Source organism: Conger conger, chromosome 1, assembly GCF_963514075.1.
Source record: "Conger conger chromosome 1, fConCon1.1, whole genome shotgun sequence".
NCBI classification, from domain to species: Eukaryota; Metazoa; Chordata; class Actinopteri; order Anguilliformes; family Congridae; genus Conger; species Conger conger.
Genome location: NC_083760.1, coordinates 10,553,502 through 10,579,190, shown reverse-complemented (window position 1 = coordinate 10,579,190; position 25,689 = coordinate 10,553,502). Strand labels below are relative to the sequence as shown.

Here is a 25,689-nt window from a genome sequence, read left to right as displayed (position 1 = left end):
TGAAGTGCCTCCTTATGTGTGCTTTAACACAACCAATGTGTTTTTTCTAGTCTGAAATTAAACAAGAAAATAACTCTCGATCCCAGCACTCCGTCACCTCCTCTGTTCTACTGCTGTTCTCCACGTTCTCTCCTTCGTTTCCCTGTCCTGTCCTCAAAGTCTTCCTCCGTCCTTTATCTTCAGAAGCATGTCCGTACACGTCAGCACACTTGCCTACTATTGAGAATACTACTTGTATTTGACTTATGTACTGAATAGTAGGCGAGTGTGTGGATTCGGAAATGACTCAGATCTCTACTCGCCTTCCTCCTCCTCCTCCTCCCGGTGTGGTCCTAACCCTCCCCCCCCCCCCCCCACACCCCTGTCCCCTCCTCCATGGCCCTGCTGAGCCCTGTCTGTGCTCCCCCCCCCCCAGATTAAGGCCTACCTGCTGTGCAGAAAGCTACGTGCGGCCTACCTGCTGGCGGTGAAGCTGGACGCGGGCGGGGCGGGGCCCCTGGTGCAGGAGATCCTGCAGGCTGCCGAGGGCACGGGCGACTCCATCATGCAGAACATCTGCCGCCAGTGGCTGTCCGAGCACCAGGACCGGGCGCCACGGCAACGCCAGGGCCGCGGCAGTAACAGATGACGCAGGAGAGGTGGGAGGGGGGCCGCGGGACCCGCCGCGGAATCTCCCGCCGCAGACGTCACGGGATGATCTTGCCGCGGACAAATTCGCAAATTCGACACTTTTTCGACGTCAAGCCGACACTTTTGAGTGCCCGGGACGGGCGTCCTGTACCTCCGGACTTTTGTGCGGTTGCAGACGCCCGTCAGACGTGTCTCACTCTGAAACACCACTGTGCCAATACCGCCACCTGTACAGACCCCCACAGGTGCCAACACTGTGCCACCTCCCCGGACCGGACCGGGACACCACTGAGCCTCCTGTCCGGGGGCTTCCGCTCCTTCCCCTGACTGATCTACAGGACGCTCACCGTCAGATCATTTTTGTTGCTTTTTTTGTTGCTTTTTTTGTTGCTTTCCCCCACCCCTTCCCTACCTCAGTGAAAAAGGGATCCTTACACGACCACTTTCACCCGTTTCAAAACGAGTACGCATTCGCAGTATGTTATTGCGTGGAATAGTACCGCATGGTTTTTTCTGTCACCTTGCACCACCTAAGTTACCTGTACTCTGTTTTTACATCCGAGAGGTTAAAACGTTACTGTTCTCATTACAGGAGTTTGACTGAAGGCGGGTCATTGGGTGAAGATGATTGAATAGCCGTGTCTCTAATTGTTGAAGGTATTTTTTTTTTTGTGTATTGGAGGCGTGTAATTAGCCTTCTTGTTTATCTGTTAAAATGGCTGCCTGCGGTCTGTTGCTGGTGTCCTGCCCAGTCATCCTCACCGCTTGCACTTTGAAAGGGAAGCTGGTCACCAGTCAGACGAGAAGCCCTGCGGCATTGGTGTATTATGAGGGCAAAATGAGGAATATGTCTTAAAAGTAGTCAAATATAGCCATATGATACTGATTTAATAAGGGATAGCTGCCCCGACTTCTGAGCAGAGTGTAAGTTTTAAAAACCGCTCACAGAAGTCATAGGAGCTTGGAAAAATGGGAAATGCCATCTTCTTCACGCCATTTCATTCAATTTTGCGGTCATCTTTTGGTCACCTTGGATTATTTGTGGTTTGTCTGGAGGTTCTGCTAGACCATGTAATACTGACCACTTGGCACGCATCCTTCTTTCAACACTTCCTGACTGCGATTGCAGATTTGCTTTGTATGGCTTCCTAATTCCCGCTGTCTTTCTGGCATGTTCCGTATTAACAATTTTTTAAAATGTTTCCCACGTCTGCACTATGCCTTAATCAATTGTGGGGGGAATTTCATCACTTTGGGGAATATGCGTTAGCCTTTGGTCCTTATTAGCATCACTGACCAGGTTTGTAATGATCACTAAACTTATTTGCACCCCTGAATACTAATATTATGGTGAATTCACTAAGGTTATTGTAAATAGTAATGTCGGATTTTGTGTTTTGATGATCATTTTAAAAAGTAAAAAAGGGTAAACGCACAGGACAGAATTTCTGGACCATAGCGAAGTTAACTGAAGATGCCAGCTTTCGGTGGATCCAAATGATTATCCCAGTTTAGGGATTGTGTACAGTAAATCGCACATCACATACGATGCCTTACTTTTCATGTTTATGCTCGTGGTGATGTTCTGTCTTCAGTCAAAAGAGCGAGAGTGATGTTGTGCTTCACACGTGGAGCAGATGCGTAGTCTGTTATTGTATCCTCAAAGGATCTCCACTCATCTGGGTCACCTCATCTCCTACATCCCTGACTGTTATGTTGTGGTCACTGTTGCACTTTGCCTGTCCCGAATATCACCACCGGTAACTCGCTGTGAGCCGATGGGCCAAGTCCAGCGCTCTCCGTGTCCGTATCTCCCTCACCATCACGTGTGGATGCAGTAATAACAACAATCGTTATGATTATATAGTAGCAACTTTTCGGATGAGTTTTGGAATATACGGATCTGGACTTGGCCAGATGCTTGCAGAGCAATGTTGAAATGGTCAGTAGGTCAGTATGTCAGTACACCTTCAGTTCAAATCATGGACAAAATTATGAACATTCTATGGTTGGTTGTCAGAATTGTTATCTGAAATGTAATGTAAGGCGTATGACCTCAGTAATGAAGTGGAATAATGTTAAATCCCATCGTCTTTTCTGTGTGTAACATTTCTACAGTTTGACAAGAATGAGGATGCCCCAGAACAAGTAAAAGAGCTATATTTATGTCATGTGTTTTTCAAAATAGTCCGCTCTCAGCAAGAACACAAATGTAGCAAAAGACCTGTAAAATACATCATCGAAATCCAAAAAGTATGAACGATGAAAGTCGAGCTGCAGGACAACAATGGAATGAAATTATATACTGTACAAAGCTGGTAAAACACAAAGCAATAACGAAATCTGAGAAATATCAGATTCAGAATGGTCTGTATGGCACTGCAGAGAAAACCCACGATCAACGGTTCACTCCAAAAAGGAGATATGGAACACCCCCGGAAAGGCCACTACTTACTGGCCCGACTCTCTCAAGGCTCAAGTGTACAAACGGCAGTTATTTTATCGAAATACAAAAGCGCTGGAGGAGAAGCTTGGAATGAAACGCTTCAAAAGGCTATGAAATGTTCGTTTTTTGTTCGAGCGCGGAGAGAGAGAGAAAATGGAGCGTCTTGGCACATTTCGACGGTTGGGAGTGGGTGGGTGGGTGGGTGGGTGCGGGCGGGCAGACCCTGCGGGGAACGCTCATTCCCACTCGATGCCGAGCAGGTCGCAGCTGATGGCCCACAGCGTTTTTGCCGTCTTCTCGCTCCTGCCTTGGGGGGCCACGAAGGCCGGGGCACAGTCGCTGCACGGGAGAGGGAAGAGGCGGCCGTCAGCACCGTCCCCACGGTAACCACCACCACCACAACAACAACGACAACAAAAAAACCTGCCCTTCCACTCGCACCGCAAATGAGCTGCAGGCTGTTTGGCTGCTACGAACTCCAGCCGGTGTTGCTCGGCCTCCTTGAATTAAATATTTCTTTTATTATTCCTGGCTGTGTGGGCTGTGCGTATATGTAAATATCACTGCGGAAAAGAGCTACAGGCGTAACCGTGCCTCCCTGCATTTTAAACAAAGGATATATTTTATGGTTTTAGATCAGAAGGATCGTCAACTCTGGCCTTTCAATCCAAATCCAGCCCTGGTTTTATTTTCTCCTGGGTAATTAGTGCTACTGATTGGCCAGAATGTCCTGACACTTGACTCCCAGGTGTAAACGGAGGCTGGGAAGAGCAGCGGTTTCTCGGCCCTCGAGGACCGTGAGCTGCAGATGCCAACGGAGCGTCTGCGAAAGCGCGGTCACCTGAAGTGTCTTCCCGAGACGGAGTGGAGTTCCTCGGCGACGGCGCAGTACACCGAGGTCTGCGCGCCCGCCCGCGGCGTCTTCAGGAAGACGGAGAACAGCGTGAAGAGCAGAGACATCGTGGTGGAGTGGCGCGCCAGCTCCGACTTCACTGAGCCCGGGTGGACCGAGTTCACCGTTACTCCACTGCCTAAAGGAGGGAAGGGGAAGAGGGGGTGTGATCAGTTCACTTTTAACCACCCTCTTCTGATGACAGACGCATGTGTCCAGACCTGGGTCAAATATGTAATTGTTTTGAATTCAAATACTTTTCTATGCTTTCCTGAGCTGCAGCCCCTGCCTTCTGGCCCTCTTGGTTAGCTTGGTTGCACCAGGCAAGATCAATCGAGCACAGAAAAAATGATTTGAAAGCAAAACATAAATTATGCATTTTGACCCAGATCTGGTGAATGTTGTAGCCAGTTCTTTGCAACAGGTCCACACTAACCGGTAACATAGGAACTGACTACGGTTACCTTCGAGCTTGCGCGCTAGTTCCCGTGTGAACAGCACGTTGGCCAGCTTGCTCTGGCAGTAGGCCAGGCCGCTGTTGTAACTGCCCAAACTCTGCAGGTCGTGGAAGCGGATCCAGCCGAAGTTGTGCGCCAGAGAGGAGACCACCACGATGCGCGCAGGTGCGCTGCGTTTCAGCAGACCAATCAGGAGATTCGTCAACAGGAAGTGACCTTAAGAGGGGGCAGACGGGAGATCCGGTCGGAAACATGAACACGCTGCAGGTGCGACCAATCCGAATGCCTTGGGCTTGTCGCTCACGCTACTTAAAAGTATGACTGAAGTCTTCCTCACCCAAGTGATTTACGCCGATCTGCATCTCAAAGCCGTCTGTGGTCTTCGTGTAGGGGCACATCATCACTCCAGCGTTATTGATGAGAATGTGCAGATGGTTCACCTCTGTAGAGGAAGTCAGAGGAAAAAATATAATGGTCTAAGGGTTTTCTATGGAAGGAATTTAAAGGTACAATAGGTCATTTCGGACTTCTAACAGTCAAGAGAGGAATTGCAGCAACAAACACAGAATTTAAGGACTATAAACACAGGCAGAGGGTGAGTCAACAACAGTCAGTGAGCCTTTTTCAATGATAGGAAGGGATTTACAATGGTCTTGTAACAACGTTTTGACACAAAAGTCTTATGTATTGTACCTTTAAATGGCAGCAGTGGAGAAAGCTGGACTTACCTTTGAGGAACCTCTGTGCAAAGGCCCGTATGGAGCAGGTATCGGCCAGGTCCAGCTCCCGCACCTCCACCTGCGCCCCGCTGACTTTGGAGCGGATCTCAAACGCCGCCTCCTCCCCCTTCTCCACGTTCCGACACGCCATGATCACCCGTGCCCCTAGAACAGGGAAAACCCCGGGTCTGGAGCTCACTCTAACTCGAATTAATGCACCCGTCACCAAACTGACTGATTACACTCTTAGCTCTCATTCTTTCAGATGTATTTGGTGCCCAAGCCTTATCCTGGCTTATCACAACCATCCTGACCATAGGCTGCTTTTTACTAAATATCAATATTCTATCTTAATACATACAAGCAGCATGAAGGAATGTTTTTCCAGTTTTATTACCGGTGCTCTGATATCAGATCATCTTATACCTCCAGTCTGGTCAAACCTGCTGCAGTCAGAATGAACTGCTTAACTGCCACCTGTCTGCTTATCAGCCTTGCAAGAGCAGCGCGCGAGACGGAACACACACGGTCTTACCACGTGCTGCCAGATCGCAGGCGGTTTCCTTCCCGATTCCAGTGTTCGCTCCGGTGATAAGCACCGTCTTACCGTCGAGCCGGGCCTTAGACAGACAGACTCCCCCAGCAGCATATCTCCTGCAACAAAGAAACCCACACAAAAATAATGTAATAGTTGGGCTACTGGAACCTGCTCTTTATCCCGTGTTGCGGACTCATTTGAAGGACCATTTTAGATTTGTAGTACAAGTGTGCGTGTGGCCAGCTTCACATTGTCATTATATTACTAGGTAGATTGTAATATTACAGACACAATGCGTTAACATTCATGTCAGGTGGCATGGGTCAATGAGTGCTTGGATTATTAAATAATTTGGCTTTCCCCTGTCTGCCCATAACTGTGGTGTCATCGTTGCCATTTTGACTATATTAAATTTAGAATTGACTGACTCCGTGACCAAAAAGGCCAGTAATACCGGAGCCCATACCGGCTTTCATTCTGGCTGCAGTTAATTTGCACAAAAGAAAGGCGTTACAATCTCACCGCAAGACATAACGAACCATCCACACAACCAATGAGAGGTCCGCATTCTGTAACCCCGCCCATGAACAGATCTCACAAGTTCAATATTGAGGCCCCGCTACTATAACAGTGATGATGCTCATTATTCGAGAGATTTCGAATAAAATGTAATTTTGCGGGCATCTGGCTTCGACCTGTATCTGCAAGTATTTAATAAGTAGGTAGCCCATTTAACTTGACCCAAATGTGCACGAATAACTTGGAATACACACGACCCAAATCCACAGAGAATGGAGTTCCTTATTATTTTAAGATACTCCTACACTAGGCTACAGAATTCAACCTGGAGCTGAACGCTAGCGGAATAGCTCCAGCGGTTTTCTGCTGTTTAATACAATGCATTCAGAAACAATGTCAAATAATTTATTTAAAACGGACACCCTGCTTTCCGTATAACTACTAATCCCATTCATTCCATTCAACCATTGAAAGCGTCAACTACGCGTGTTTCAGAAGCAAGGTAGCGGACTGTCGGAGGTTAACGTACCTGATGTGAGGTGCGAACAGGACGCATAAAACGGCAACCACCCCAATGCCCGCTACAAATAATAAGAGCATAGCGACAGCGTTTACCCTCGCAACGCTGTTGAATATATGCAGCTCTATACTGTACAAGGACTAGGCTGCAACAGCCCCCGCGATGTGCAGCTGCTATGTATCTACAGCGGAACTATGGGATTGTAGTTTTCCATCACTATGGAATCGAAAAGGTTGTTAACATTTGCTTAAAACAATTGTGTTTGTTACTTATCTGGGTTTCCTTTACCATGAATGATATCATTCTGAAGATGCATCTTTGTCCAAATGAATAAAACACGCAGTGGGGAATGCCAGACAAAGCAGCTGGAGATAATATAGGCTAGGTCATATTCATATACATTGGATCATATTTATTTATATCTATTCCTCATATTTAGTTACAATAACTAATATAGTGTGTACGTGTTTTAATCATAAATAGCCCACTCACTCCTTTTGTAAAGGAGTTTATTGTGATTTAATGTTCATTAGAGTTGATACATTTTTGACTATATGATCTAAATGTTATATGATACTGACGATATACTGTCAAGTAATGCTGGTTGACAAATATTAATATTCAATTATGTGACCTGTGACGATAGTTGATAGGTGGCATAGGGTATAGTATTTCCACCTAACGTTACTTACTGATGAAATCATATGATTCTTCACGCGCAACTATCAACCGCGTAGATGACTACATTAACCACAATGCATCATTTGGGCGTTCTTGCAATGGTGCCTAAATAAAAAGAATAAAAGAGTACCAACGTAGTAAGTTATGTATGTATATCAATACATAGTAAACGTTTACAGACATCATTGATATAGAACACAAGCAATAATTATGTACATTACAACATCTAAGAAGAATATAGGCGCGATAATTGGGTGACGTTTTCAGGCTGAGAAGAGGAACTCTATGATCACGAGGTCCGTTACGAGGAAGTGTTTTGTCCCGAGGATCACATTAGCTCATTAGCTATGTTTTCATATATCTGATATTTCCTGTGTGCTCTTTCGGTTTTCATGGGGGAGAAGCGAAAACATTTTAGGTCAAGCTAAATAAAACCGAGGCAAAATGTCATCAGAGGAGTTTGAGAAGTTGCATGAAGTGTACAAATCTCTGTACGACGAACTGAAGCTGATGCCAGACCGGGCATCAGGATGTCATGGAGGTATAACTTACAAGCTAAATGTGTTAGAAAACAGAACCAGTCTATCCGCGGTGTAGAAATTACAAGGCTGTGTATATTGTGTATATCACAAGTACTGTAAAATGGCTGCATGCACATAGCTACTGCACATTGTAATACTCGGGAGGGTAATGTTGACAAAAGGTGATTGCTCGCTAGTCACACAAAAACACGTATGCATACATTATCGCATTTGTGTTTTTGCTGCCAAATACGTTTAACAAGAATCTAAAATAGTTGTGGAATGTTGGAAAATCTTACCTCTGTAAATCAACTCTAATCAGTTTCTCCGGCAACTATATTAATTTAGTGCCGACTAGTCATAACTTATTAACTGTCTTCATCTTCCCTGACACTTTGCCACAGAGGAAAAGAAGCGGTTGGTGCGACACTTTGATGAGAGATTTGGAGAGGCAGAGGAAGTGGTGAGACACGACTGCTTAGGTTGGGTGTGATGTTGATCGCAGTGGGCGATATTCACGAGTTGTATTTCCTTGACTTTTAATTTCCTTGACTCCAGTTGCAGGCGATGGATAAAGAGCTGCAGGGCGCTCCCTCGTCCTTCCGAAATGCAATGTCGTCAAAACTGCGCCTGTACCGCAGAGACCTGGGCAAGTTGCAGCGGGACATGAAGAGCTCTGACCTGGGTTTGGGCATCGCTGGCCGGTCGGGAGACGGCAGGCACAGTGTCTATGGGTCCCAGAATCAGCATAGCGTAAGGCTGGGGTCTACTTTTCGGATTTACTCTACATGTGTCTGTATTCTTCATATCTCTGTCTGTATGAGGACTCAACAGCCTTATCTCAATTAAAACGTGTTTTATCTGTGATATTTGGTCCACTTGTCTGTGGTCAATGTCATTAGACTGACAAGACACTCTTTCTAGTACTTGCTTTTAAGTGGCCCATTAATGTATTGTGTTACTTTAATGGACCACCCTATCCAGAATGACTGAATGAGGAAAAAATGGCTACCCATGAGTCCATCAGCTTTTCGATCCAGAAACCACGAATAGCAAGTGTCAAGGTCCACTGTACAATAAGCATAATCAACTGTCCTATCAGTATAACCAGTATTTTATCCACCACAGTCAATATATCCATGTCAGCTGTGTATGGGGATGGAGGGGTTTAGTGAATAGTTTAGGCAACTGGGTTTGTAACCTGAAGCTTTCAGATTAAATTCCCCAAATAGGTCACAGCCATTGTACCCATGAGCGAGGGGCGTAATCTTCAGTAAACATCTAGCTGTATGTGCGTGATGTACTGCGATGTAATGCTTTGTTGAACATTGCAGTGCAAGCCCGATTGCGCATGCCAAATTTGGAAGAAAAGGGGAGGGCGATAAATAATGTAAGGGACTGTGTGAATTGACGTACTGTCCCCTGTCCCCCGGTCCCCTCGTCCCCCCTGTCCCCCCGGTCCCCCTGTCCCCCTGTCCCCTCATCCCCCCTGTCCCCTCGTCCCCCCTGTCCCCCCTCGTCCCCCTGTCCCCCCTGTCCCCCTGTCCCCCTCATCCCCCCTGTCCTCCTGTCCCCTCGTCCCCCCTGTCCCCCTGTCCCCTCATCCCCCCTGTCCCCGTGTCCCCTCGTCCCCCCTGTCCCCTCGTCCCCCCTGTCCCTCTGTCCTCTCGTCCCCCCTGTCCCCCCTCGTCCCCCTGTCCCCCTCATCCCCCCTGTCCCCTCATCCCCCCTGTCCCCCTGTCCCCTCGTCCCCCCTGTCCCTCTGTCCTCTCGTCCCCCCTGTCCCCCCTGTCCCCTCTGTCCCCCCTGTCCCCCCTGGTCCCCCTTTCCCCCCTGGTCCCCCTGTCCCCTCTGTCCCCCCGTCCCCCCGGTCCCCCCTTGCAGACGCAGGTCCAGTCTCAGCGGGCTCTGCTCCTCCAGGGCACGGACTCCCTGAACAGCGCCAGCCGCAGCATCGAGCGGAGCCAGCGCATCGCCGCGGAGACGGACCACATCGGGCAGGACATCATCGAGGAGCTGGGCGACCAGAGGGAGCAGCTGGACCGCACCCGGGACCGGGTGAGAGAGAGAGGGGCTTGTCGGGATATGGCCGATGGGGGAGGGAGGAATTAAGCGCCACTTCTCATTATGTCACCATTAGCAAGCCCGGTTCCTCAGGGATCTAGCCTTCTTAATTCAGGCACCTAGACTTGTGTTTTACTGCCATCTTAATATATGTTGTGTTGATCTTTTAATTTAGTCTCTTTTATTAATGACTATTTTCATTATTATTTTATTTCTTAACTGTTGTACTCTCCTCTACCCCACTTTATGTTTTGTTTAGTTTATTTTCTAATCTGTAAAGCTCCTTGTGCCTTGTGCTATATAAATAAAATGATTATTTTATAGATATTAATGGGATAAAGTACTTCATGTACTTCTGTACTTCTTAACAGGCAGGTTAATGGGTGCCCAAGCCCAATCCCAGCCCAATCCCGGCCCACTAATACCCTCCCCTCTCATCCCTGGGCGAAATGCTGGCCTGCATTAGCACAGGTACAGGTGGGGGCCCCACAGTCAATGCACTAGATCAGGGCCTTAACAGAATGAGCCACCAGCAACCCTTAATGTTTCCTTTCCCCTGTGACCTGGAAAAGGGCAAACTAAAGAGAGAAATTCCCTTGCAGTTCAAATCTCATCATCTCAGTATTTCATATACTGTTACCATCTTATCCTATCGGCCAGCGGAGGATAGGCATTCCATGTAGCCGGGTTCCTCTCGAGATTTCTTCCCATCAGGGAGTTTTTTCTCGCCTCTGTTTCATGGTTTTTCTCCTACTAGGGTGTCATTTACCTCATATGCTATTCAGGGGCTTTGGGCTGATATTTCCCATTTTTCCCTTCCGTTTACTATGTAAAAGGTCTTTGTGGACCGTCTACTGTGAAATTGAATTGAATTGAATATGCCATTGTGCGTGCACATACACACGTATTAGTTGTCACCATGTTGTGCAGTTGAAACTTTCTGATGTTTGAATAGGCGTTCCACTGGGATTTTTTTGTTGTTTTTGTGCCGATTACATCCACCCATTTTACTTTTTTTGTTAAACATCTCCTGTGTGACCCTGATGAGTTGTGTTTTGTGTCCTGCAGCTGGTGAACACTGGAGAGAACCTGAGCCGCAGCCGCCGAATCCTACGCACCATGTCCCGCCGGTGAGAGGCACCGTTACACCCTTACACTGTCCCACTGTCACACTATTACACCCTTACACCCTTACACTCTTACACTGTCCCACTGTCACACTATTACACCCTTACACCCTTACACTGTCCCACTATTACACCCTTACACCGTCCCACTATTACACCCTTACACCCTTACACTGTCCCACTATTACACCCTTACACCCTTACACTGTCCCACTGTTACACCCTTACACTCTTACACCCTTACACTGTCCCACTGTCAGACTATTACACTCTTACACCCTTACACTGTCCCACTGTCACACTATTACACCCTTACACCCTTACACTGTCCCACTGTTACACCCTTACACTCTTACACTGTCCCACTGTCACACTATTACACCCTTACACCCTTACACTGTCCCACTGTCACACTATTACACCCTTACACTGTCCCACTGTCACACTATTACACCCTTACACTCTTACACCCTTACACTGTCCCACTGTCACACCCTTACACTCTTACACCCTTACACTGTCCCAACTGTCAGACCATTACACCCTTACACTCTTACACTGTCCCACTGTCACACTATTACACCCTTACAACCCTTACACTGTCCCACTGTCACACTATACACCCTTACACTCTTACACTGTCCCACTGTCACACCCTTACACTCTTACACTGTCCCACTGTCACACTATTACACCCTTACACTCTTACACTGTCCCACTGTCACACTATTACACCCTTACACTGTCCCACTGTCCCACTGTTACACCCTTACACCTCTTACACCCTTACACTGTCCCACTGTCACACTATTACACCCTTACACCCTTACACTGTCCCACTGTCACACTATTACACACCCTTACAACCCTTACACTGTCCCACTGTCACACTATTACACCCTTACACTGTCCCACTGTCACACTATTACACCCTTACACTGTCCCACTGTCACTCTATTACACCCTTACACTCTTACACTGTCCCACTGTCACTCTATTACACCCTTACACTCTTACACTGTCCCACTGTCACACTATTACACCCTTACACTGTCCCACTGTCCCACTGTTACACCCTTACACTCTTACACCTTACACTGTCCCACTGTTACACCCTTACACTCTTACACCCTTACACTGTCCCACTGTTACACCCTTACACCCTTACACTGTCCCACTGTCAGACTATTACACCCTTACAACCCTTACACTGTCCCACTGTCACTCTATTACACCCTTACACTCTTACACTGTCCCACTGTCACACTATTACACCCTTACACTGTCCCACTGTCCCACTGTCACACTATTACACTATTATTCAATATAGTAAAGGTCATTATCAAAAGGAGTATTGTTAACTTAAGGGTGGTAGTAGTTTATCTAACCTTATGATAGACAGATGGATTTGTTGGAAAAAGGTTCTTGCCTGTTCTACATGTAAATGGATAGATACTTTATTATCCCCAGGAGAACTTAAAATGGTTGTCAACAGCAAAGGAGCAAATTAAGTTTCCAGGAAGTTGCATAACCATTATATAATATCCTTCTTGATCTGAATTAATACATTATGGAATTAGCGTGAACCCCTCCCTCCTCTGTCCTGTCACGTTGGCTGCAGGGGATTGCACTGGGGCCACAGACGGATGGTGGTAGGTGCGAATCCGGTCGGTGCAGTTCCTGCTCTGCTCCCATCCTGTAGTTCCTCATTGTGGAAGAAGGAGGGGAGCAGGGGAGGGCATTGGGCCCAGCTCTCTTATTGTACACACTTCTCACAGGAATGCTGCGTAAACAAACCTCAATCGATACTTTCGGGGCCTTTGTTGGCGGATAACCGCAGGGTGAAATTCCCTGGAACGAGGTGCTGTTTTTTTATTTTTTTTATTGCCTGTGAATCTTACTTACGTTCTCCCATAGGATCCCTTATACACCTTAAAGGGCGTTTGCCCAAGGGTACTTGAAGGATCTGTCTTAATTAAGTTATGTAACCATTAAAAGAAAATCTCATGCAAGTTTATCCCCCTTTCCTGTTTTAAAAAAAAATTTCTTTTATTGATATCTGATTGTAGCAAAAGCTCATTCTGAATGGAACTTGTTGTTGGTTAAGTTGTACTGTACTGACTATGGACTGTGTGCAGTGTGTGTCCACAAGATGGACACGCTAACACAGAAACCCTTTTCTAAAATAATAATAATAATAATAATAATAATAATAATAATAGTAATGGCGACGGTGGCACTGTGTGCAGTGGGTAGCACTGCCGTCTCACAGCAAGGAGGTCTTGGGTTCGAATCCCCGTCGGCCGGGGCCTCTCTGTGTGGAGTTTGCATGTTCTCCCCGTGTTTGCGTGGGTTTCCTCCGGGTACTCCGGTTTCCTCCTACAGTCCAAAGACATGCACGTTAGGCTGATTGGAGAGTCTAAATTGCCCGTGGGTATGAGTGTGTGAGTGAATGGTGTGTGTGCCCTGCGATGGACTGGCCACCTGTCCAGGGTGTATTCCTGCCTTTCGCCCAATGTATGCTGGGATAGGCTCCAGCCCCCCTGCGACCCTGTTCAGGATAAGCGGGTTAAGATAATGGATGGATGATAATAATAATAATAATAATAATAATAATAATAATAATAATAATAATACATTTTAAATAAATACATTTTTTGTTGATTTTCCTGTGAGTGGTGTGTAGCATAGTGAGAGGGACTAACCTCGCGCAGTGCTCTGGGGAAACGGTGGCAGATCATTCAACCTGTGGCGCATTGGCCTCCGCACACTATACTGTACTGTGCAACAACAAAAAAACTATAATGCAAAGATGCTTTCAAAAATAATGAAATTTACTATTTTAAATATCGAAAAATGTACTATGAAGAGCAATGAATGCTTAAAAACTACATCAAATCAGTATTTACTCATTTGTAAACCGTATGCGTCGATAACTTTTTAAACTTTTGTAAACTATATGCGTCGATAGCATTCACACACTTTTGTAAACTATATGCATCGATAGCATTCACACACTTTTGTAAACTATATGCGTCCATATAGCATTCACACACTTTTGTAAACTATATGCGTCCATATAGCATTCAAACACTTTTGTTAACTATATGACATGGATCTGTGACAGCGACACTGTGTATCTTGTTAGAAAGGCAGGCATCGCTTATTTTGGTCCCATATTATTACGGCTTTGGTCTCGCTGCCTTCAGAACCGAACTTCTCCATGAACGACTACGTCTTCAGCCAGCAAATACCGGGGAGACTTTTCCAGAACACTGACTCACACGTGTCTCAATCACACATGGCCTCCGTGTGTAACGAGAGAGACTTTTGCCTGAGTCCGAGGTGGAATTTGAACTGATGTCGTCCAAATATTTGCCTCTCAGTATTTGGACGAACGCGTTAGCTATCAGCTAAAGACGAAATCGCCTCTAGACAAGGGCAACGACGTTATTTTTTATTTATTTGAGGGTTAAGTCATCAGGGAGCGTTGTCGTGGTAACCTGCTAGCCTTTGCTTTCCTGCACCTCCCTGTGCTTACTAGCGAACTAGCCGAGCGAACCCTGCTTCTCATGGAAGGGGTACATTTCTGTAAAACAGCCAGTGAGGTTGCATAGGAAAAGCGCTAGAATTGTCTCTCTGTCTCTTCTCACTCACACCCTTCTTCTCTCCCCCTCCCCTTCAGGCTGGTGACTAATAAACTCCTGCTGTCCGTCATCATCCTGATGGAGCTGGGCATTCTGGGAGCTGTGGTCTACCTCAAGTTCTTCCACCGTAAGTAGGGGGGATGAGGTAGCCGCCTGATCGTCTCCTCCTCTTCCCATCAAGCTTCTGTGACCCAGCCCTGGCTGGACCTTCTGAAGCCCCGACCACATTAAAGCAGGACCTGAAAACCACCCAGGAAGCGAGGACAAAACTCAAAACTGAAACTCAAACGGTCTACGTTCCCTCTTGAGCCCGGGCCCCCCTGAAGCCCCTTACATGGCGGTTTGGGACAGAACCGTGGGGCGGGCGCCACTGACGGACTCTGAAGGGGACGGATCTAAACCGTCAGCCTCGAGGGGCTCCTTCGCGTGTTGTTATTTGACGGTGCAGCACAGGAACGCTGCGTGGAGCTCTCCTGAAGGACTACGTTCATCCTCTTCCACTGAAGCCTGCTCTGCTGAGCCCAACCTTGCATGGACTGCACCTGATGCGTCCGGGCCCCCCCCCCCCCCCAGAACTGGGGAAACTGTATTATATTTAAATAATGAATTAAGCTAAATGTATAGTATGCTGATTTGAATGGATTTTTCTTTTTTTTTTTAACTGAATGATTAAACCAGAACAGTACATGTAAACGTAAGATATAGCACATGCATTTTGTTACTAGGCTGCTACGACTACAACTAATGATAATATAAAGCCAAACTCTGTGGCCCTCGACTTTCTTTTCCTGTTGTTGTAACTGTGGGAATGATACGGAATGTTCAGAGTGCATTACCAGCACAACAATAGATTCCAAGGGGAAAGGTTCAGTAGGCGTGTTGTTTCATTAGCGCTGTGAAGGGGCCAGTTGTAGTAATGTAGGTAAACAGTAATATTTAATCAACAGTCGCCACAAATGTGCATGCTTATCGAAGGACTGTAAGCATTCGCGTTAAGATTAGACTCTGGCACACTGACTCCCATTTCACTGGAGTTGTTTTCGTCGGTGTTGCGTAATCGATGCCCAACACTACTACAGGCTGTCACACTAGAAGGCAGTGCTGGGGGTGTGTGTGGGGCGTCACCGTGCTGCACTGCGACCATTGGTGGTGACCAAAGAGGCTTTTAAATAACCAGAGGACCCCACCTGTTGTTACTTTGTTTTATTATACGCAGACACACATGCACACACGCACAAAAACTACTCTTGGCCTCTTGAGAATTTTTAAATCCATAGTGCTACCCTGAACTAGACAAATACAGCAGTTGAAGGGAGGGCAAAATAGAATAAAAATAGTGGTTTGTTCGGGCACACTCCACTTGTTTTCTTGATTAAATTAAATAAAATTAAATAAAAATAAATAAAAATAAATAAAAATAAAATAAAATTAAATAAAATAAAAGGTCCTGGGGGCCACGATGGCGCAACAGGCTAAGACGGAGCGGACTTGTGGTTGCAGTTCACTGCAGTTGCACACTGGGGACCGGGGTTCGATTCCCGGTCCTGCCAAAAGCCAAGTTTGGCCGGCTCACGTGGAGCAGCATTATTGGCTCTCTGCTCCAGAGGGAGGGACTTGGCAGGGTTAGTAGATCGCCGCACAATAAAGCACCATGGGCGCCTCGGAATCACGGAAGACGAGCATGAGACGAGACGGCTTGAAGAAGGCGTGTCGCTCTCCTTCGGGCCGCCGAGGGACAGGGTGTGGGGGCGGTGTATCTAATACTAGCTCTAATTGAATCAGACGGGGTACAATTGGCTACCAAATTGGGAGAAAAAGGGAAAGAATTCGAAAATAAAACTTAAAAAATAATAATAATAATTAAAAGGTCCAATAGCAATGTACACACAGACACATACACTCATACACATACTCACATGTTTTTGAAATGCATCGAGATTATTAGTACTATACAAAAAAAAAAACAAGACTTTGGACATTAAATAAAAACCATAGCTGGTCCTAAGTGCAAATACCTCCAAATGCTACAGAGGCCTCTAACTCAACGCATTCATACATGTTAACATTTCCAGCTGTGTGGCTGCTGCTCTTCAGCTGCTCCCATGTAAACTCAGTCAGTCTTTACTGGGCAGTACCACTGTGTGGTTTCAGGGTTGAGGTTTGGTCAAGGCTGCCCAAAACCATCACCGATGGAAGTTGTTTTGACTACAGTTCCGTCTGGTGCCCGTGTAAGATTTTTTTTGTTTTTGGTTGGGGGGGGGCGTGGTGGTGTTGTTGTCTGGAATGCAGTGATCTCTATAAAGTCCTCAATCTTTGCAGTCTCCAGGGGGGGCGGGGGGGGCGGGGGGGGGTGGTTATGTTGGCCTAAAGCCGTAGCTGCTCAGTGTCTTGCTTGGGAGAGGGCGTTTCCTGGAAGGCCGCGTTGGCTCCCTCACGCGACTGGCCCAGCGACGACGCGATCACGTCCACTGCCAGTCCTGCCGTGGCCTCCACCGCCTCACTGTTCGCGCCCAGAACTGGGTTCACCTCCACCAGGTCCATTACAGACAGCAGCCCTGCGACGCAAACACTTCCTTCAGAGAACATAGTGCCATGCCACTTCCTCGCTGCACACACAGCTTTCAAGCACGTTTTAACACAACGTGCCCGAGTTTAGAACGGTTTATTACCGATTGTGAAGGTAATGTACTGTGTCTACCCATGTGATGTCCTGTGTGATTCCTGGGGCCTGTGTCCTGCAGCAGGATTACAGAGTTCACTGGATAACCGCACTGAGGAAAACCCACAACCCTCTCAAATCTGGAATACGGACTGAAGGAAAAAGAGCCGTTCCGGGTTTTACTCAGCGCCGTTATCCAGTTCTCTGTAATCTTGCCTTGTGATACAGGCTCCCTGTTCTTCAGCATTCCGTGTCCTACGGTATGTTTACTTTGTGTCTTTCTGTGAGATGAACTTCCTGTTGGCCCTTACCGGTGTTGTGTATTTCCTCGGCGATGTAGATGCCCTCTCTGTAAGTCAGACCCCCGTTCACAGGGGTCCCAGTGGCAGGGGCCAGGGAGGGGTCGAAAGCATCAATGTCAAAGCTCAGGTGAATCGGCCGCTGTTTCCTGTTGCAGACAAAACAACACGTTTGGTTTTACAGGCAAAGTTATTTATAAATTATTCAAAGAGTGCTGCGTGTTATGAAGTGTGACACATTTCATCTACAAAACCTTGATCGTTTTGTCGGTGAATTATCCCAACCTATGCTATGCTTTCTGACACAGCATACAGATGGAGCCTGCAGACAATTCTGTTTTGCAGGTGTAAAATATTCATAAATAATCTGTTATTTAGTTGACACTTTTTATCCAAAGCGACTCAGAGTTGATTAGATTAAGCAGAGCAACATTTGTTGGTTCACGCTGTGTGGTTCTTATAGCTACACCGGGGCTTGAACCACCAACCTTCCGGGTCCCAGTCGTGTACCGTCACCACTAGGCTACATGGTGCCCACAGGTGTGTTCCCCACACTCCCTTAATGACCCTCTGTCGCCTGCCATGAACATGCACTGAATGAGCCCATTGACCTCAATTCATGAGAGCACCTTTCCATTATTATCAAATGCATACACCTCTCATCACACAGTCAATATTTGTGAGAAAATCTACTTGTCGGCTCAGCTTGCTTTTATTGACGCAGTACGGACGTGACGCAGCAAATTCTTATTGTTGCTTTTTTGGAGCCCTGACCACTCGAGACTGAATTACGACTCATTCCTTCTAGGCTGAGGACCCAAGTCACTGGCCAAAACAAAGGAAAAGGAAACCCTGTGATAGTCCTTGCATGTCTTATTCTTACCTGGCCAACAGGCTGTCCAGGGTGACCTCCATGATCCTCTGAATGCCCATTCTGTCAATGTCTCTCATGGTGAAATACTGGATCCCCAAGTTCTTCAGGGTGTCACTGTGAACAGGAGATAAGCATGGAGGTAATAAGTATCTGACATCCGTCAATGATGTACTGCACCATAAAATGGCTAGGGCGCACTTTTTTCACAGTTAAACATACAGAAATGCTAACTAGGACAGGACAACATGAACTCGTACTCTGAACTGTTAATTATTTAATTAGCCAAATAATTTACATTATCTTGTTATTTATAGCCATGCTCTGTGATATAAACAGCAGCAGATAAATGTTGTCTTGTAGCATTTTATTGTGGTCTAATTTGCAAAGTAATCGGTCGTGGTGCATATGGCCAATTAGCTGATTCAACCAGGGTAACTGTTTCCTGTGTTTAGCTTGCACTGTCCATTGCTCGCATCGAAATTTTACAGCTACAACAGACAGTAATATGGGCTAACAGTTCAAATCAAGCATGCCCTCCAGGACTGGAGTTGCCCATCCCTGCTCTAGACTGTATGTCCGTTTGAAATGTATGTGGACAAGCTGTTTTTTTACCACTTTCACTTTCTCTAATGTTGTATTCCTCTGTGCATAATGAAAGTGAAAGCACACCTCACTAATGGGGACTTCAGAGCATTAGCTGTTGTCGTGACTACACACAGAGTCCTGGGCGATGCTGGGCTGTACTTACTGCTCCCCCGGATCCACGTCCCGCAGACCGATGTATACCAGATCTGAAGAGGACAGGAAGGGCTTCATCCAAGAGAAACCTGGTATTTTTGGCATCTGGGGAAGAGTGAGCAGCCGTGAGTGCCAAAGTGGTGAAAGCTACCCAGAATTCTCTTTCATTATTGCATGCCAAATGCACATAAAAAGGATTCTATATATATATAATAATAAGATTACTATTATTATTGCTGTACTCTCAGCTAACAAAGAGAGAGTAATCTTCAGAAGCAAGTCAACAGACATACTGCATTGCTGCAAGTACTGGCATGCCCCACCCATCGTTGGAATTCTTTATCCAAGGCCAGTAGGATCCGGAATGCTCACCTTGTCCTGCAGTTCTTTCAGCAGAAAAGCCACGGACTGGCCGTGGAGGTTTCCAGAAGGGGAGGTCAGCGGTGTGTTGACATCTGCGTGGGCATCAACCCAGATCAGACACAAGTCTGGACACTGCCGGGAGTGGCCCTCCACTGAGCCAATGGCGAGACTGAGAAGGGTAACCACAAAGAATTGAGTTCATAACAATAATAATAATAATAATGTGTTTTTTAGTGTAATGTAATATGCTTTTATCCAAAGTGACTTACTGTTGATTAGACTAAGTATGATACATTTCCCCCTGGAGGAATGCGGGGTTCAGGGCCTTGCTCAAGTGCCCAATAGCTGTGTGGATCTTATCACGGCTACACCGGGGTTTGAACCACCAGTCTCTTTGGCCATTTTATCCTCCACTCACCTGTGGTCACCGCCCAGCATGACGCAGGTGTGGCCCGCGCCCACAGCCCCGTTCACTGCCGTGGACAGAAGCTTGTTGGCACCGCCCACTGTCCTTGGGAAGGGCACCTGCATGAAGTTCTCATCCTTGTCCAGGCGTGGGAAGCTCAGGTCTCCGAAATCGTGCACAGAGTAGTCTGAAAGGGAGAAGGCAAAGAGATGAATAACACATCTTTAACACTAAAACAGAGGGTGAAGTGGGATACTGCTCTCCTTCACTCACACTGACCTCCTCACAGTCGCTATGAACTATTCCCACTTGACTAACCAGGTACCTAGCTCAAACCCTGGAGAAGCACGTGAGAAGAAATCCAGCTGCTTGCTCATAGGATACATATCGCCACATATGTGGGGCGACGTGGCTCAGGCAGTAAGAGCAGTCCGTCTGGCAGTCAGAGGGTTGCCGGTTTGATCCCCCGCCCGGGCGGTGTCGAAGTGTCCCTGAGCAAGGCACCCAACCCCCAAATGCTCCTGACAAGCTGGTCGGCGCCTTGCATGGCAGCCAATCGCCGTCGGTGCGTGAGTGTGTGTATGAATGGGTGAATGAGAAGCATCGATTGTACAGTGCTTTGGATAAAGGCGCTATATAAATGCCAACCATTTACCATATCACCTGCCCCTTCTGGGTTAGCCTCCCATTGCTGTGATCAATGCTGACAAAAATGTAGCAAACAGGAATTGTTTTTTTCTTGAAATTTGTGTGCTTGTTTCCTTCGCCAACTTCAAATTGGGTCATGAAATAGCAAGGAGTAAACAAGAAATCAGACCCCCCGCCCCCATCCCCCTCCCCCAGGAGGCTATGGTGCAGCTGACATGGTCTTGCATTTCTATTCAGGTCCAGTGACCAATGGAAAATCCCTTTACCTGCTGCTGACACCATTACAGGAATAGCACCATCAAGTACTAGTCTTGGTTGTGATTTTGTTTTTCTTGATTTATACATACATGTATTTAAACAATAAATAACATGACACCTGCAACCAACACAAGTGATGTCAGTTAGGCCTAATAATCAGTACCTATTATGGATGACAATCTATTAATTATACAATAGATTTAGCACCTCAAAGAAATACCTTAGGCAGACACACACTATTCAGGAATAGGGGATTAGGTCTAATTCATACATTTTACTCCAACTATTATCCAAATTACAAGACAGGACGCGGGTCCCATAGCTGAAAGAGAGTAACTTGATCAGAGGGCATAGAAAATAACTCTGGCAAGAAGGACAGTTGGAATTATGATTGCTGAGAGTGACTGAGGTGCAAGATACTCAGATATCCACACGTGAAACAGAAACGCTTTCCTGGGTTTAGATTGCTAGGGTGGGTACACTGCTCACATCGGATGTTACAGTTACAAGAGACAGTAATAATAGGCTATGGTTGAGAAAAACGTGGGTCTGTCCGCTTGATGTGCGATTTTATTGTGGTTTTAGTGATTTACTTTAAATTAAAATTACTTTGAAACTTTGGCTTCATTGGTTAACACGCATTCCTGCGCAAAAAACCTGCATGGCTGTAAAACTAAAAGAAATGCAGACGTCTCTTCCGACCTCAAACGCTAAAGATAGATAGCTTTCTCGTTTTACGTGCCGAGAGAGGGATGGTTCGTTTACGTAACCGCTCAGTGGCTCAGCACATTGGTGGTGTGCTCAGTGTTGATCTCCTCGGGCTCACAGCTGAGTCTAGCTCGAATTTCTTGGAATGACTTGCACATTTCAAAGCTCATTCCATTGACCCTTCAGTAATTTACAACAATGAACATGCTGTCGGGAATAGTTTTTGCCATATTAATTTGCAAAGCAGTTGTGTGCGGACTTAATTCCCATTTTTAGGCGTTACCTCTCCTGCACCTCCATGTTTTATGGATGTGCGTGGATTTTCTTCCTTCTGGACTTTTAATTTATTTTTACCATCAGGATATGTCCGTTATAAACTTGTATTTGTTACATAAAGCCAATTAACTTATTTATAAAGCGCAACGTAGCATACCCCAGTTGAGCTCAATTTACTAAATCGTTCAATTTGACTATTTTGGCTACCTTGCCAGTTTTTCCACAACATTTGTATTTCGTTGTTCAACAACACTGGGGTTAAGTGAACACACAAAGGGCCTAAATCCCATGATGCCGTGAAGTTAGGGTAGTTATTATCAGTTTTATTTTTGGTTACTCGGATGGTGCTTTCAGCGTAGCCTAATGTGTTTCGGGCATTTTTCATAGAAAAGTTCACATTTTCCCCGTGGTTTCTTTGATTGTAGAGTTCCTTCAATTCATACATGCATGAACTCAGGCATGGTTCTGAGATTCACATGAAATGAAAGAATGGCAATTGGCTATAGTTTGTATCATGGCTTTAGCTTATAGCCTATTCATAACAATTCATTTTTTGTATCCATATGGAAAAATCGCTAGCAAAACATAACCAACAGATGCTATTTCCATTTAGCGGAAAAGGAGATTGGACGGGCTGACGCAAGCTCTCGTCACTTTTCATAAAGTCAAGCAACCGCAGCTAACGTCAGCGTGATAAAAAAAAAAAAAATCCAGCTAAATGTAGACTGAATTTTCCTCGGTGTGCCATTTCTGAAGCCTTGTCTAGTCAAAAAATGCAAAAATACATTACATTTAGATCAAAGTTTACTATTTAGTTTCACGAAACCAGTGCGAGTGAGGGGGCTTTGTGGGTAAACGAACCGATTTCTGAGTGTTACATAAGCTATTTCTTTGAAACGTTTTGAACGTTACACAGCGCTTCAAGTAAATAATACGTAACCATGGGAGGAGGAACTGACAGGATATCTTGAAACATAGCCCCACGTGCGCAATGCATTAGTCACTTTGGTTGAACAATCGAAAACTGTTCTCCTATTATTCCAATAGCAGTAAATGCTGAAATAGCGCACCGCGTGTCTTTCTTCGTGTAGTGTACAGTCATCAGACCCACCCACATAATGTCGAATAGATTAGTTATCCATTCTGTCTGAATACGGGAAACCGGGAAGTTGAACGGAACGTATCGTTTCACTTCGGCTTTTTAGCAGGTTATAGGCTATAGCTATAAAGAATGGACAGTTTAATTAGCATGTTTGGATTACTGACCTAAATTGGAAAGCCTCTCGACCAGACCGGCATCCCTGATCGCTTTTGGCCCATGCTCCACTCCTCGTCTTTTCTAAAACGAAACGGCATGTTAGCCTCACTGTCATGTTCAAATGTACATTTTATCAAGTATTTTATGTGGAAAATATATATTTTTAATATTTATTATTATTGTCGTTATTCTTATTGTATATTTTAGGCATTCTATAAGAATGAATAATCAGTATGTGCTTACCTGTCCTTTGGAGAAAGGGGCGCCCAAAATTGCGACAGAATGCCCCCGGTTTTGATTCAGACGAGGGCTGTTCAGCTGTGTTCTTAAGAGTCGAAGCAGAGGACCCCTCAAAGCCATTTCAGTTGTTCTAATGTAAAATAAATAGTCGTATTAAATAATTAATTCACTTGAGACAAGCAAGTGTACCAGTCCGTTCCTGGGTACCACTCAACCAGTAATGTGATCTCGTCTTGTTCGGTTGGATGCTATTTCTAAATGGGCAGGGACGTTTTATGTCCTTCAATCTAATTCATATTCATGAGGCGATGGACGAACATGAGCATAATGCCGTAGAAGTCATTTTACTCGCATGTAAAACGTCCCGTGACACCAGTATCTTCAAATTCAAACGTTTAAATAGCATAAGTTCTATTAAATCATACAGGTCTGTCCGGACGAATCCGGAAAATACGAATATTCAGCTATAGCCTGTTACTCCCATTGGTCAAATCCCCTCCACAGTCATTTTCTATATGCCACACCTCCGTATAAGCCAATGACTAACGCCTAAAATTAAGGTTTGATTCGGGGGCGTGTCGTAACTACAGTAACTGCGACCTCATGTTCTCACGTTCGTCATAGCGGAAATTTCCATCTGTAAGCTTTAGCTTTTGTTGTCCTGAAAGCCAGCTCAACGCATTGCTCCTGCAGAAGTTGTTACACGCAAATCGGATAATTTTGTAAATACAATACATTGAGAGTTTTATCCTAGCCTAAATGAACTGAAAATTTGCGTGTATGTTCAAGTTGGCTCTTGTAAGCTATAATATTCGGATTGGCCGTTTCTTGTTAAATTGAATATTTTGACCTATATACACACATGATACACAATAGGCATATAGTTTCACTTAGCACTTATACATGGCGATGTATACATGTAATTGTATGTCTCTGGCTGTAACTGAATTTGGACAGTGGTTCTGTACTCCACATTAGATTTGAATTTAAACAGTGAAAGTTACATTAAGATGCAGACAGTCAGCTTTAATTGAAGGATATTTACTTGCACTACCGTTCAAAAGTTTGGGGAAACTGTATTTTTCTGATTTCATATTTTATTTTCTCTGTTTGTAATCAAGCAATTCGTACGTGGCCAAAGCGGAGACTCTGAGCTTTTATTCTAGGGAATTTTTAAACATTTTGGTTTCACCGTGTAGTAATTACAGCACTTTTTATATGTAGTCCCCCATTTCAATGTTTCAGACAAATTAATATAAGAACCATTAACATTTGAATGGATCTCAATGGGATTTAGGGGTGGGACTATTAGATTCAGCTGTAAAATATGCTGATACAGTATGAAACACATTTGTTGGCTAAATGGCTGCCAGCCATTTTGAATATATGTATTATATATATGTCAGTCTTGTTTTTATATAGGGAAATATATATTCATATATTCGCACCTTTTGACCCAGAAACACTCATTGGCTGCTTTAGCAGTGTGCTTTCTGTAATTGTCCTGCTGTAGGGTGAAGCACTGTCCAATGTGTTCTGATGCATTTCAGTATTCATCCTGCAAGCCATCTGCAGTCACATCATCAGTAAAGAAAGTGAGCCAGTTCCACTGGCAGCCCCAGGGGGCATGCCAAGCCATAACAGAACTTTCCAGAACTTTTGCTGTTGCTTCCGGAACTCTTCAGTTTCTTAAATGTAATTTTGAGCAAACTCTCACCTGGCCATTCTGTTCTTGAGCCTTACCAGTGGTTTGCATCTTGCACTGAACATTCTGAGGTTATGCTGGTTTAGTTGCAGAGAGCGTTCTTGACTTGGTTTATAGTTGGAAAAGGGGGTTTTCTTCACAATTGAAAAGTACAGTGGTCTTCTGTGGTCTTCCACGTTGTTTGTTACTTCTGAACTGACCAGTGTGTTCTTGCTTTTTGACAATGTACCAAAAAAAATTATTCAGATTTTTCCAGCTTGTGATGGTCTGCTTAAGGGGTGCAAATCTGACACTATTCACCACCTAATATAGATGTACATAGCCTCAAAGTAACAGTCTGCCGTTTAACCTAATACTCATTCATTTAAAATCCAATAACTGGAGTACCAAGCAAAAACAACAAAAATGTGCGTTACAGTCCAAACACCGACTGCACTACATGCATTGCATGTTAGTTCTGTAATAGCAGTGATGCGTCTCTTTGTCTACCCCAAA

At 45.4% G+C, this 25,689-nt stretch overlaps 4 protein-coding genes across 4 annotated transcripts in view; 2 read left to right on the top strand and 2 right to left on the bottom strand.

Moving 5' to 3' along the window:
* The window catches only part of zfyve26 (zinc finger, FYVE domain containing 26), a 40,661-nt gene extending 37,865 nt beyond the window's left edge, over nucleotides 1-2,796 (top strand). Inside the window, 1 exon segment of the mRNA XM_061222924.1 lies at nucleotides 416-2,796. Within this exon segment, the coding sequence (XP_061078908.1) occupies nucleotides 416-628 (213 nt within the window). The 3' untranslated portion in view covers nucleotides 629-2,796.
* rdh12 (retinol dehydrogenase 12) lies at nucleotides 2,774-6,902 on the bottom strand. Its single transcript, XM_061222871.1, has 7 exons — nucleotides 6,732-6,902; nucleotides 5,681-5,799; nucleotides 5,155-5,310; nucleotides 4,764-4,868; nucleotides 4,433-4,642; nucleotides 3,918-4,107; nucleotides 2,774-3,415 (listed from the first exon to the last, which is right to left on the bottom strand). Exons 1-7 carry the CDS (start codon nucleotides 6,800-6,802, stop codon nucleotides 3,313-3,315), a joined length of 954 nt encoding a protein of 317 aa, XP_061078855.1. The 5' UTR covers nucleotides 6,803-6,902; the 3' UTR covers nucleotides 2,774-3,312.
* Nucleotides 6,903-7,672: 770 nt separating this feature from the next.
* On the top strand, nucleotides 7,673-15,540 carry vti1b (vesicle transport through interaction with t-SNAREs 1B). The gene is made up of 6 exons (XM_061222896.1): nucleotides 7,673-7,944; nucleotides 8,329-8,387; nucleotides 8,483-8,677; nucleotides 9,809-9,982; nucleotides 11,057-11,118; nucleotides 14,801-15,540. The coding sequence occupies exons 1-6, from the start codon at nucleotides 7,848-7,850 to the stop codon at nucleotides 14,895-14,897; spliced, it is 684 nt and encodes a 227-aa protein (XP_061078880.1). The 5' UTR covers nucleotides 7,673-7,847; the 3' UTR covers nucleotides 14,898-15,540.
* Nucleotides 15,541-15,950: 410 nt separating this feature from the next.
* arg2 (arginase 2) lies at nucleotides 15,951-23,984 on the bottom strand. Its single transcript, XM_061222817.1, has 8 exons — nucleotides 23,493-23,984; nucleotides 23,258-23,330; nucleotides 20,114-20,288; nucleotides 19,705-19,864; nucleotides 19,343-19,437; nucleotides 18,604-18,708; nucleotides 17,733-17,869; nucleotides 15,951-17,317 (listed from the first exon to the last, which is right to left on the bottom strand). Exons 1-8 carry the CDS (start codon nucleotides 23,607-23,609, stop codon nucleotides 17,127-17,129), a joined length of 1,053 nt encoding a protein of 350 aa, XP_061078801.1. The 5' UTR covers nucleotides 23,610-23,984; the 3' UTR covers nucleotides 15,951-17,126.
* Between the last annotated feature and the right edge of the window lie 1,705 nt (nucleotides 23,985-25,689).

Bases quoted from the DNA above. Each gene is read 5' to 3' on its own strand.
- rdh12 (XM_061222871.1), bottom strand. From the start codon at position 6,802: ATGCTCTTATTATTTGTAGCGGGCATTGGGGTGGTTGCCGTTTTATGC. The intron at 5,800-6,731 runs GTACGTTAACCT...TCTTTGTTGCAG, and splicing joins CTGTTCGCACCTCACATCAG to GAGATATGCTGCTGGGGGAG. The intron at 4,643-4,763 runs GTGAGGAAGACT...CCCCCTCTTAAG, and splicing joins GATCGGCGTAAATCACTTGG to GTCACTTCCTGTTGACGAAT.
- vti1b (XM_061222896.1), top strand. From the start codon at position 7,848: ATGTCATCAGAGGAGTTTGAGAAGTTGCATGAAGTGTACAAATCTCTG. The intron at 8,678-9,808 runs GTAAGGCTGGGG...CCCCCCTTGCAG, and splicing joins GGTCCCAGAATCAGCATAGC to ACGCAGGTCCAGTCTCAGCG. The intron at 9,983-11,056 runs GTGAGAGAGAGA...TGTGTCCTGCAG, and splicing joins TGGACCGCACCCGGGACCGG to CTGGTGAACACTGGAGAGAA.
- arg2 (XM_061222817.1), bottom strand. From the start codon at position 23,609: ATGGCTTTGAGGGGTCCTCTGCTTCGACTCTTAAGAACACAGCTGAAC. The intron at 23,331-23,492 runs GTAAGCACATAC...GTTTCGTTTTAG, and splicing joins CCCCTTTCTCCAAAGGACAG to AAAAGACGAGGAGTGGAGCA. The intron at 19,438-19,704 runs GTGAGCATTCCG...ACTCTTCCCCAG, and splicing joins TGAAAGAACTGCAGGACAAG to ATGCCAAAAATACCAGGTTT.